Source organism: Argiope bruennichi, chromosome 2 (assembly GCF_947563725.1).
Source record: "Argiope bruennichi chromosome 2, qqArgBrue1.1, whole genome shotgun sequence".
Lineage (NCBI taxonomy): Eukaryota > Metazoa > Arthropoda > Arachnida > Araneae > Araneidae > Argiope > Argiope bruennichi.
This window is the reverse complement of record NC_079152.1, coordinates 136,911,084-136,923,198: the sequence shown is the minus strand read 5'-3', so window position 1 is coordinate 136,923,198 and position 12,115 is coordinate 136,911,084. Positions and strand designations below refer to the sequence as shown.

At 26.5% G+C, this 12,115-nt stretch overlaps 1 protein-coding gene across 3 annotated transcripts in view; it reads right to left on the bottom strand.

Moving 5' to 3' along the window:
* Window positions 1–576: 576 nt before the first annotated feature.
* The window catches only part of LOC129989890 (electroneutral sodium bicarbonate exchanger 1-like), a 68,908-nt gene continuing 57,369 nt past the window's right edge, over window positions 577–12,115 (bottom strand). For all 3 annotated transcript variants that reach the window (XM_056098106.1, XM_056098109.1, XM_056098107.1), the window contains 2 exons: window positions 10,690–10,874; window positions 577–5,016 (listed from right to left, as the gene is read on the bottom strand). In XM_056098106.1, coding sequence (XP_055954081.1) covers window positions 4,836–5,016; window positions 10,690–10,874 — 366 coding nt within the window. In that variant the 3' untranslated portion in view covers window positions 577–4,835. The remainder of the gene's footprint in view (window positions 5,017–10,689; window positions 10,875–12,115) is intronic.

Sequence of the window (12,115 nt, the reverse complement as noted above, 5' to 3'; positions counted from 1 at the left end):
TCTTATTAAAAAAAAATCAATCACCTCTTCTCATAGACCAAAATAAATCAAATTCATATAGTTTTTTCCCTTTATGAAATTTTGAATTTTTATGCAATGGAGACATTGAAATAATGTACATGGTCTATTATAATAATACTACTTTCAAATTTCAAAAGCTACCGTGGCAAAAATGTTTATTTTTAAAAATAGAAATGAAATACTTTTCAAATAAATGATAAATAGACTGTGTTCGATTTATGAAGAAATGAATGAGGATGAATTTTGCTTCACAATTTAAACTTCTCTCCTTAAAGAGAACATATTTTTCACTTAAATGGGCACCAGGAACCAAAAACACTAAATGCATTTTATATATAATCCTTTTTAAATCATTTAAACTATGTATAAATATTTTTAATTTTTCATGAAAAGTATAAAACAGAAGGAAATGCTAAAATAATATTAGAGTGATGTAACTGTTATTGTAAGATTTGCAATAACAAGGAGTTAAATGGAATTGTTATGAAATCAATTTACATATCAACAGGAAATATTGTAGTAGAAAATAAAAATAAAAAGTTTTGAACTCTGAAACCAACTCCATACTTCTTTATTAAATAATAGCAAACCAATAAAAAATACAACTTCAAATATATGCATCTTGTAAAATAACAAATATTTAAATCTGAAACATGAAACATTTATACAATAGGGATAATTTTTTCTATCCCACCAGATACATATAAAAAATACAAAATGTTTACTGATATATAAATGACCTCTTCAACCAAGCATTTCAATTCTTCAAAATACAGAACTCATAATTTGAAATAACTTGGAACAAAACATTAATGCTGTAATAAGAGCTAATTTCAAAATAAGTATTATTTCTTTTGTTAAATGACATGTCGAATTCTAATTACATATGTGAAAATTTAATTTAAAAGAACATATATGATGATAATAACCGTACTTTTGGTTATGTTCCCCTTCCTTTTTCTTTTGAGAAAAAAATACTTATGATTAAAGGAAACTCACAACAAATTATTTTAAATACATAAAATGAAAGAAACCCATTTTCATGTGAACTAGCCAAATGATTAATGTATCTGAAGTTAAATCCTCCCTCAGGTAAAATTCAATGTAAAATTATGTGATTCAAATCAGAAAAAGTTTAAATCTTTTGGCTAATTCTTCTTTTAAATATAAGAAAGAGAAGAGATCTTACTTATCAGTTATTTAATTAAAATATCAAAATTCAATTTCGATATGAAAAACACTTCTTTGTTAACTAATATTATATTGGTAAAATCTTTATAAAACAAATAGCAAAAGCATATTAAATAATATTCAAAACTGAAATAAGATATCTGAAACAAAATTAATGTAAATTTGTTTGAAAATCTTTTCACAAATTTATAGATAACATGAGAAGAAAGAGAGAGAGAATTAAACTAAATTAATTTTGTACCAGGAACATATTATTTCGAAAGAATAAACAAAAATGCTAAAGCAACATTCTTAAATCAAAACAAAATTGCAATTTTTTTTCTTACTTAATGAAATAAATATAAATTTTATATTTCATTGGCATAGTACTACATAGATTGAAGATGGTTATTATTAAATGGCCAATGCAATATTAATTGGACACATACATGTATAATATTATTAGTTTGAGCCGTATGTGCATGTACAAATAAAACATAAAAACACTGATATAACTAATAGAAAAAAAATATATGAAATATTAAAACTTATTGACAAAATGCAAAGCAAAATGCACAGTAGATAAAATTATAATTATTTTTTGGAAATTTTAAGACTGTCTTGTATTTAAATAATATTAACCAGAAGTGAATTTTAATCAGATTTTTCCATTAAACAAGAACTTTGTACCTATAACATAATATAAAATAATTTTCAAAATGAATAGTTGGCTTTCTTTTTTTATAAAAAAATGGAATTAATAATTAAAAAGATCACTCAACTTTTATGATTGTCACAACAGATGAATTCCTCCTCTAAATTCTAATACTTTTCTACGTTTTTATCAAATGGAATCTTTTCAGCTGATTCACAAGGTATGAATCCTATTATTAAAATCAGTAAATATTCATGCAACTTTCAAAACAAAAACACACTAAACTGCATAAAAATAATACAAATGCAAAACAATATATCAAACTTTGAAAATTACATTTCAGCCAATAGAAGCAATATATTTATACAATTATATATCACTTAAGCAAATGAGTAGTAACTTATTGATGGGATTGATAGAAATATGATTTCAAAAGAGTCATATGGCTTTCAGCTGCATCAAAAAATTGTACTAAAGTATATTCAGTTTGATAGTTCACTGCAGATAAATTTTTCAATAAATTTAAAAATAATCGATATTGAATAATCATATAACTTTCTTAAAATATTACCTTTATTTACTCTGAAATATGTGTGTGTTTTTAACATTTTGCAAGATAAAATGTAAAATCTACAAATTCCTTCAGCAATTAAAATAAGCTCATTAATTATCAAGATTAGATTATGAATATTAAAATACCTCTTAATATCTGAAACACCAATTTAGCACATTGCATGCCATGGTAATTTTATTTAAATATTTCGTTTAAATAGCAAGGCATTTATATATGAGGCAATTATTAATAGCACATAAAAAAAAATTAAACATCAGATTAATTCAATTACAGTTACTATCAATTTACCACACTAAAACAATCAGCAAGGCAAATTTTAGATACAAATTCCTTCCCTTTCAATACATTCAGCAGCAAAATCATTTTATTCCATATGGTATACAATGCATTAAAAACTAATGCATATAATGATATATATATCATTATAAAGGAAGTCAGCAACTGCTTATAAAAGGCTATTATATATATATATATATATATATATATATTAAAAAAGAGATAAAGCTTTATTATTAATATTAAAATACAAACAGCATTTTTTCCCATTTTTCAATTAAAAATTGAGGAATTAATTATTAAAAGAGAGCAAAAAGATACATATAATAAATGTATATTCTTATCTTTACAGCATCGCACATGGAAATGTTTAATTGGTCCTTGATAGCAAATAATTTCTTATAAATGTTCAGACTGACATCAGAGCTGAACTAGACAAACTTGAAAACAGATGCATGAATTTCAAGGAAAGAAAAAATCAGTAAAGTCTGCTGTAGATGGAGAAGAAGATTTAAAAAAGCATATACTTGGGTATTAAGCAAGAATTTGGGGAATTAATGTAATCTAATTTAATCTGGTTAATCTACAGCTATTAACTTATTTGCAATGTTTATATATTAAGGATTCAATACATAGAAAAAAGTTTTAATTCCACAATTATTTGAATTTCAAAAGCTAAAATTTTATAAACTCTATAGAATTTCTCTATGAGGTAAAAAAAAAAAAGAAAAAAAATTACAAGAAGAGTAGAATATAAAGATATTTGATGAAATTTAAATGAAATCGACAGAATGGTTGAAGACTGTGAGGAACAAATACTGCAAGTGCTTAAAAGCTTAGATTAAAAAATTTTTTGGCTTGAAAATTTCAACATAGAATTGTATTATGAAAAATCTACAAACACCCAAAAGAAAGTTCTGTAGTAGGCAGCATGAGAATTTATTTTTAGGACGGACTTGAAATGTTCTATTTTGAGTTCTTGAAATTTACAAATTTCAAGAATTTAATTAGTTAAAAAAAACTAGATAAACTATTTTGTAAAAACTAATGTTGTGTTCGCTGCATATATCAAAGATAACAAATTTGAGGAAAATATGACCTATCACACTAAGATATAATTTTATTAGGAAAAATTAATTATGTTGCCACTAAAAAGAATATAAATATATAAAAAGCAGAGAATTAACACATATTTGGGAAAATTGAAGATTTTTTTTTTTTAAATAAATAAAACACTTTTAGAAGTCTAGGTAATCAAATTTTGATTCATGAAGACATGAATTAAATTTATAGCACTTGATTAATTTCAGGCAAAACAAATTTATTACAAAGTCATTTAATAAAAAATATAAGTTAAAAGGATACTAAAAAAAATATTAATTTATCTTTATCTTGTAAAAATGACATTTCCCACAATAAATAAAAAATAATGCTAATAATGATTGCAGATCATTTAAGAAATTGAATATAAAAATTGTGAAATACTAAAAAGAGATTCAAGAAGGAAATTAAAAACAATTTCCTAAAATAAAAAAGAAGGAAAAAAAAAAATTCAACAATCGAAATAATGTCAGGTTAACAATATTAATATAATTTTTATAAGAATTACACAGCTATAGATTTTTATAAATATACTATAAATATTTAGAGAATAAATAAGTTATTGAAATACTTCTTAATACAGATTGTTTTAAGGTTTTTTTTTTAAAAAATTGCATAACACAAAGGTACAAATATAAAAATAATAAAAACTCTTCAAGAGGAAAAAAATAGCTAACACAATAAAACATTTTTTTAAATAGAATAAATAATAAACCAGATGCCATTCAAATAACTACAATTAGTAAAATAATTGACTATTTTTTTTCCTTTCACAAAATTGCAAGTTGCATAACTCACTGCAAAGAATATCACTAAAGGAAAAAACAGCAATAAAAATTACTGCCGATACCTTGAATTAAAACAGAAAACACATACTTGCAATTTTTAAAATAGGTAAAATAAAAATAAAATGAAATATTATCATTGTTATCAATGAAATATGCTTGAGCAACAATAGTGCTGCTGATCTTATTTAAAGAGCAGCTGAACACATTGGGTTTAAAAGGCAAATACTTGGCTTAATACTTAAAATTTTAGCTACACATTAGTTCCATTTGGTGTATCACTAGTAAGAGAATCACTAGGTGATTTATAAGGCATAGGAGACACTGGGGTGTCAGTTGAATTGGCATACTCCTCGTCATCTTCTTCCATAACTGAAAGTCGCCGGTTCTCTTCAGTTTTGGAAGAAGTGTGGGACCTGTGTTTCTTCTTTTTGCTATTGAAAAAGTAACACATTAAGATTCATAAGTAAAAATAAAAATTGATAAATTTAACAAATGAGATAAAAGAAGAAGAAATACAAATCATATTTTATACAATGATAAAAGAGCATTAAAAAACACCTTATTAAGTATTTGCTCTAATTTGACTTTAAATCAGAATCTGAGGATATAATAATAATTTGGACCCCAGGTGCACATTCCCGACCTCCAAGGTATACATGTACCAAGTTTGGTAGCTGTAGGTTAAACGGTCTGGCCTGTAGAGCGCCAACACACACACACACACACACACATTCAGCTTTATATAAGTATAGATAATTGATGTATTTTATTAAAAGTGCTCTTAATTTGATAAATTCAATGCTATATATATTAAGTATATAAATTAGTTAAGTATAAAAACCATTAATTAACGTCAAATAATTTTTGCATTTGATTTTTAGTTTTTGGCATTGTAATAAAATGCATTATGAGGTTTTACTTTTTTATTATGAACCTTAAAATCTTCTTTATCTTTTAGTAATTCATGTTATTCAGTTATTGCTGGGTAATCATGTCTAATAACAAAAGAGCAAAATAGATGGCTCCAGAAAGAATTATTACTAGTTTCCTAATTACATTTGCAGATTTGTGATGGATTCAAAGTGAATTTATATCAAACAACTTTTCTATTGTGAAAAACGAAATGTCAATAGTTTATTGTATTTAAACTGAAATTGACTGTTATCATAATATCATGTTATACCATTGAGCACCTCAGTGATTTCTGTTTTAATAAATACAGGTCTTATCATTGAAAATCAATTTCCATATCAGCATTTATTATATAATTTTTATTCCCAACTTCATTGCTACATGCATGTTTCTTTTTTTTTTTTTTTTTGATTTCTTTAACATATCAATTTTGAATTATAAAATTCTGTAAAAGCATAAAACTGTTTCTTCCAACTCCTCTTCATATCCTATTTAACTTCTCTCTCTATATACAGTGGCTCAAAAAATTGAGAGTACACCTTACTTTTACTTGATAAATCCGACTTTCAATATAAATAACACATTACCAGGAAGTGCAAACTTGTTTTTATTTTTACACATAACAACTGGTTTAATTTAGAGTAAAAATAAAGAAAAATCGACGAAAAACTTCCAAATTGAAAAGTTTCAAAAGCATTTTAAATAAACATATGCAGATTTTTGCCTCAAAAAATTGAGAATACACCAATGAAATTCTTGTAATATCTCGCATAGAAAGAACGTATCAGTATTTAGTTGCATGTCTTTTGGCTTTTATAATGGCCTCTAAACGTCGCGGTACCAACTCAACCAATTTTTGATGGTATCTGGAGATATTTTACCCCATCCTTCTTGCGCCACTTGTTTTAAATGGGTTTTGTTTCTAATTTTGTGTTTTTGGACCACTGCTTCGAGTGGGGCCCACAGATATTCAATGTTATTGATGTCGGGGTACTGTTGTGGTGTGTGTAACTGCTGTTTGCAATGAAAAAGCCACCATATTTTGAAGTTACATGCATTCTATTTGGGGTCGTTGTCTAGAAAAATAAATGTTGATAAATAGTTTTTTGAATTAGAGAGTACATTAAAACATCCATTTGATCATATTTTTTCAAATAATTATCAGATATATTTTATCTATATTTTTTTTTTGTAATGTGTAAATAAAAAATATGAAAGCATAATTTTGTTTGTTTTCCTTTAATGATCTCGTTCTTTCCTCTGAGCAAACTGAAAACATCAAAGTCTCAATATTAATAAAATTCATTACATAAGAAAAAAAATGTAACAATTTTATTAGTAAGCTTTAAAATATTAACTTATCTAAGAGTAATAATTTATTTTTAAAAAGAACTATATTTATAAGATTTAACATTTAATAATATTGAAATAATATGTAAAAAAGAACATATGTAATTTTTCAAAAACACTGCCATAGTCATTTGTCAAAATGTATCCTTTGGATAAAAAAGGAAGAAAAAAAAAAAGAGGTATGGGAAAGGAAAGAATAAAGAAGACCAAACGAATTAAAAAGCGATGTTAATTAATTATGCAAAAACAATAATTCCATCGAAAATACGAATTAAAATTTTAATATAAGAAATAAAATTATATACAGTGGCTCCCAAAAGTGTACAAAAAGTAAAAGTCCAACAAGAATCAATTAAAAACCTCATTATTTACCATTATATATTCTTATTTTTACATGAAATTTTTTTCATTGCATATTCTTACAGTTCTTAATAAAGCAGCGAAGAATAAATTTTAATTACGATGCAAATTATTTTTTTAAAAATGACAATAAATAAAATTGCATAAAAATAGTACCCAAAAGTGATCATACACTTTAAAACAACATCACTAAATATGAAATTTTCTAAATTTTTATAAATGTTTAGTATTTAGTAGGATATCCTTTATTCTTTATAACAGCTTTTAAACGTTTGGGCATAGATTTAACTAAACGGTCGGTTACTTCTGCGCCGATCTTGTTCCATTCTTCAAACATTACTGCTTTCAGTTGAATTTTCGATTTAATGTCGTGACTTCTTATTCGCACCTCTAATTCTTTCCAAATAGGTTCTATAGGGTTTAAATCCGGTGATTGAGCTGGCGTTTTAAGGGTTTGAGGGCAATGATAGAGGCAAAAAAGACGAACATTCATGGCCGTGTGATAGGATCGTTGTCTTGGTAATACACAAAGTTGTTTAAAATGCCCAATTTTTGTGCTGACACTTTTAAATTATTATGGAGAATATTTATATAAACTCTATGATCCATTATACCATCAATGAATATTAAATTGCCTACTCCAGCCGCCGACATACACCCCCAAACCATGACACCTCCACTGCCATGTTTTACTGTTCCAACTAAATTCTTGGGATTCAGTTCTTCGTTTTTTTTTTCTCCATACAATGATTCTCCCATCCGACCCAAAGATGTTAAACTTACTTTCATCTGCAAATAAGACACGATTCCAATAGCTCTCTGGCTGGTTTATCATAGATTTAGCAAATTTAAGCCTAGCAATTCTGTTCTTCTGACTTACAAAGAATTTTCTTCGTGCAGAGCGTCCATGTATACCAGCATTCCGAAGAATTCTACGAATAGTTTCACAGGAAATAGAAGTTCCATTTGATTCATTATATTGTGAAGTAAACTTTATTGCACTCAGACGTGGATTTTTTAGAATTTTATTCACAATATTTCTTTGACTTCTAGCTGACAGAATTTGAGGGCGACCATTACGAGGCTTGTTTGCAATCCTTTTTCCCTCTCTGTAATGTTTTATTATGCTTTGCACCGTTGAATGAGGTAGATTAGTTATAGTTGCAATGCCTCTAATTGATTTTCTAGCTTTAAAATGAAATATAATTAATTTTCGTACGTCTAAACTCGTTTCTTTACGGATTCGTATCATATCTAAGAATAAAGTAAATAGAATAAATAATTGTGATATTAAATACTGAAATCAAATGATTTTAGCGTATTTTTCAATTAGAAGAAAAATAAGCCGCAAAAGATATTTTTATGATGAATTTAAATAAATAATGTTTGGATGTACGAAGACTTTTGTGTTTTAATTTTGTGACATTTTTTATTTATTTATTTTTTAGAACAATACTACTTGATTTTTTATAAAAATATTTGTTCAGTTTTATTAAGAACTATTTAAAGATGCTAATTAAAAAACAACAACTAATAAAATGTTTTATTAAGAAGTATAGAACACAATTTCTGCAAATTTCTTTAGTGTACGAACACTTTTGGGAGCCACTGTAACTACGAAAATTTGGACAAAATAATTCAAAATAATATCTTTTTTAAAAAAAAATCAGAAGTTTTTAATAATTGATCGGCTAGCATAATCTTTACTAAACAATGGTTTCATCAATATTATCGGCAGACATCCTGACATGCGCAGAACGTTGAAAATTGAGCAGAAACGGTTTGTTTGGTACCTGACACGTGACCGTGAATTCACACCATTCCCGACATAACAAATTATGAAGGGAACCAACCGTTAGAACATAAAAATAATTACGAGAACTGCGAAGAATTCCATTTCAGCTGTCTCTTAAAGTGAGAATGCAGACGATTTCGTAAATTAAGAATTCAGACGATTTTTTAAAGCGCAAACTGACAAGAAGAAAATGAATTTTAATTATAAGCTTAACTTTCTTTATTTAATAAACTTTTAATTATAATAAAGCACAAAATTAAAATCTTTAAACGATAATTTAAAAATAATTTTAATTTAACATTTTTTATAATATAGTTGTAGTTCATGCACAGCTCAACCATTGTAAAAAGTAGTAAACAAAACCGCAAACAACGCTAGAAGAGCGTTCCAATGGGTTGCCATATTGGTGACAAACTCGGGGGCACACTATTCTTCACTTTATCCCAATTTTTCTTGCAATGAGTGTTGGTTTTTTCATATTTTTCCACACACAATCTTTATTGATGGAAATTCCTCTCTTAATATTACTGTTGCCATGAGAAAATATTATCATCTTTAATAAGAGGGTTGCCACTCAAATCTGGGTTAAAAAAGTTTCAATGAGTGGAAAAAATAAGGTTAATTAATAAATAAATGTTTAATCAAGATGCAATTTTTAAAATAGTAAAATTTTTGGACAAGCATTTATATATATTTTTTATAATATTCTTCACATATATAAAACACTCTCGTAAAAAGTTTTTTTTCCAGTTTCAATAGTTCCACTCATAATCCAGTAAATTGTAGTCATTATTCCAATATCAGTATTTTTTTTCGCCTTAGATTTTTTAGATCATCAAGCTCTATGAAAAATAAGTTAACGTTTTTCACTAACTGTTTCATAAAAATGAAAAGATTTTCATATAAGAAAGGCACCATTGATTCAAATATCTGAGTTTTTTAAAGAAATGGCTGAAGAATATTAGCAATATATGAGAAGCTAATTTTAGAATAAATTTATTCTGACCAGCACACCACTGGCAGATCCAGAAATTTTTTTAAATTTATTTTTATTGAATATGTATTTTTTTATGTTGTCAAAAACATTTAGAGCACTTTTGCACTAATCATTTCTAACCAATAAAAAGAACAAAATTTCAATGAAAATTCAGAACAAGTAACTTCCCACAAGTAAATGCCCACAAAGTTCAGCTTTAAATGACCGTTCTTGAACTAAAAAGTTCAAATTTGGTTCATTTTCAGACTTTGCATATTATCTTCTATATTCTTTTAGATAAAAATTTATTCACTCTCTCTCTGTTCTTTGAAAACCGATCTTTCAGAAAGTTTCATTAGAGTTGCTGTTAGCAACATCCATCAACTTATCAAAATGAAACTCCAAAAAGTCGTCATATCCTTGAAAGAAAGTTGTCCCAGATTGCTGTTGTTATGATTATTTTGGTGATCTTAAGCATCAGGTGTAGACCAATGACAACGCAAAATCACTGATTGCGAACATACTTGGCGCAAAATGTTCTCACTGGCAATTTGCTTTTAATTTCCCAGATCGATATAAATGCTTTATTTTTCCCTTGATTTCTTGGTTCTGTTGCCCCCTGTTAAAACAAGCTTAAAGCAGAAATTTTTGAATCGAAGATGAAAGGAGAATTAAAACCCAGACATATAAAATTTTCAAAGAAAAACAAACCTCTTGACAGCAAGAATCTTTCTTGTGGTTTTTTGAGATTGCTGATCAATGCATTTCCATATACTACTTTGCATTAGCACCTCTGAAATATTGATATTTGCATGACTGTTCTGCTTGCTCATCACTGTTTCTTTTGAATCATTCTCAGATACACATACCACTTCAGTCAAATTTCCAGGTAAAAGCTGAAAAAATAACCTCATTAGCCAGATATTTAAGATATTTTTTTTTAATTCAATAACAGATAATCAATACAAAAATAGTGAATGATGATTGTTATTAGTTGACTGTGAAATGTTTAATTCATTAAATATATTTATAAATATAATTTTTTTTAATTTTTCAAAATTAAAATGGAAATTTTATTGTATATGATGAGTACAAACAGATAAACAAAATAACTCTTGAAAATAAAATTTTAATCCCAAATAATGTTTTATTTGACAACTAAACATTTTAAATATGACTTTTTGATGATGTATAATTCAATATTTTTCCCCAGATCAACACCCATATTGAAATGTACAAATTGAACATCATTAAAAATATTTATGAAATATGCATACCTCAAACAAATTTTTATTCCTCATACATTCATTCATAAGTATTGGACAATTCCATATTAAAGTCGAAAATCAATCTACATATTTTGAGAGCTCATAAAACAGCCCAATATATTTAAATAGTATTAACATTATAGCAGATTTTTTTTTCCCTTTCCACTAATATCCTTGAAAGAGGAATGCTGCTTGCAATATTGATAATTAAGTGCTGAAATAAAATATCTTTTTATACTTTTTGGCTTATTACACTGCAATACCAACACATAACCAGATTATTTAAAAAAAAATGATAATATATCTACAAAGTAAAAAGGTTCTATCTCGCAAATTAATACTTTAACAGGGTGCACAGTAAGAAACTCAGGATTGTCAATCAAATATAGAAAAAAATACAAATTATTTTACTTATATATATAAATAAAAGGCAATGTTAATCTGTGTGTGTCCTCTACAGAACTAAAAAACTGATAGATTTAATTTAAGTTTTGCATATAGAAGTATCATGGAAAGTTTTATGATAATTAATTGAATAGTTATGTTTTTATTAATTAAAAACTATTTTTTGTGCTTTTGTATATTGCCCCTCTGCCTCAAATCTTTCCACTTCTTTTCCTACAGTGATTGAGAATGGCTGCTGATTCCTTTTGCATAACAATGAGGAAAGACTTCTGATGAAGTGGAAGATTATTTGTGCATGCATAGTGTGTTAAAATTACTTCCCCCACCACTAGAATTTTAGACAATGTTTAATGTGTCCCCTCCCAAAAAAACCAATGAGACAAGGTTAAAGTGCGTTGCCTATTGTTTCAAAGGAAAATATTTACTTTTTAATGCTTTATATATTGGAAACTAAATGCTGGTAA